Below are 1514 nucleotides of genomic sequence, written 5' to 3' on the forward strand. Positions count from 1 at the left end.
CCCTCCAGCACCTCTGTCCCCACACACAGCTCTCCTCCTCCTTGGCTGAAGCTCCTCTGGGTGGGGGTGGTGAGCAGGGCACGAGGGGCTGAGGTGGGACTGTGGGCGCAGTGTTGACCACCAAGCTCTGTGAGGTCTCTCTTGCTCTTCACCTAGCAGCCCACGGGCTCCAGCAGGCAGCAGCCCCTCTCCACGGAGGGCCTGGGCCGTGGCATGCTCATGCCAGGGGGCAGGGGGCCTGTGAGCTCACACATCAGGCTCCCCTCCAGGCCCTGTGGCCAGCAGCTGAGCTCCACCAGAGCAGAAGCGTGTGAAGGATGCCCAGCCAGCAGGACCCAAGCCCCTGTGCTTCGTGCAGCCTCATGCACTCTGCTGAGCTCCTAACACACAACCCAACATCTTTTACCTGGAAGGACTGAGGCAAGAGTACAAGCACAACATTCAAGAGAGCAGCCAGGCTGCAGTACCTCCCCACTTGCCATTGCCAGGCTACTCACTGTTCAGCTTTGGCTCGGTCACTGAGGAAGAAGAGGGCTGTGGCCAGGAAAAACATCCCTCCTAGGACAACGACAAAGGGGCAGAGCATGAGTGCATACCCCAAGCTGAGGAACTCCCAGACTGGGGACTCCTTTGTGCTTTGTCGTATCAGGTCTGAGATCTAGGAGAGACAGACAAAAGAATTAGTCACTTGGGTGAAAAAGAGACAGGTAACGGTGAGGGGAGGAGGATCCCCTGACCCCAGGAACAAGTGCCTGAGGTTCAGAGTGGAACAGTGTGCTCAGGAGAAGCTGAATGTCCCCTGCACACCTCAGCCTCCCACAGGCCACCCTGGGCAGCTCCTGCTGCGAGCAGCTTGGCAGGGGTTCTGCTTTCAGAAACAGGACTCAAACGTGGGGATGTTATCCCCAGCTCTGACCTAGGGACCTCTACTCCCTTCTGAAACCTCCTGAGCTTGCTGCACCTTGACATGCACCTGTGTGCAAGGTGTGACTCTGTCCCCAGGCTCAGAGCAGTTCTGCTGCACAGGGGCTGAGCTCACAGGAAAGAACCACACATCACCAAGGTTATGGGCTGAGGCAACCTGCACCTCCCAACAGCCAAACACCTGATTATATAAAAGTGAACACAAGTTTGGGCTGACACGAGGGACTAGTGACACCCAACGACAGTACTGAGTTTGTTAGGAAAAGCTTTGGCTGAATCTCAGTAATATTCAAGGACTGTCTGTAGCTAAGATAATCACAGTTTAATATTGACTGCCCAGCAAACAACTTTACTTTCCATAAATCCCACCAAGCAGCAGCAGGGGTGAGTCTCAAGGCATTGGGTATTTAAATGCTCAGCTCTGCTTTTATCTGTGATGTTTTGTTGACACACAAATACTGGTTTATATCTAAAGACTGCAGGAATTTGCAACATAAAAATCCTCCTGCTGTGCACACACACAAATCAGCTCCAGAAGTAGTCAAAATTTGTGCTGCAGCTCTAACCTGCTGCATTCCTCCTACTGAACA

General features: G+C 53.8%; 1 protein-coding gene across 1 annotated transcript in view; it reads right to left on the minus strand.

Annotated features, from left to right (window-relative positions):
- Nucleotides 1-493: 493 nt before the first annotated feature.
- The window catches only part of SPNS2 (spinster homolog 2 (Drosophila)), a gene marked incomplete at its 5' end in the record, with an annotated part of 81741 nt that continues 80720 nt past the window's right edge, over nt 494-1514 (minus strand). The window contains one exon of the mRNA XM_008948108.1: nt 494-658. Within this exon, the coding sequence (XP_008946356.1) occupies nt 494-658 (165 nt within the window). The remainder of the gene's footprint in view (nt 659-1514) is intronic.

Source organism: Merops nubicus, unplaced genomic scaffold (genome assembly GCF_000691845.1).
Source record: "Merops nubicus isolate BGI_N331 unplaced genomic scaffold, ASM69184v1 scaffold9189, whole genome shotgun sequence".
NCBI classification, from domain to species: Eukaryota; Metazoa; Chordata; class Aves; order Coraciiformes; family Meropidae; genus Merops; species Merops nubicus.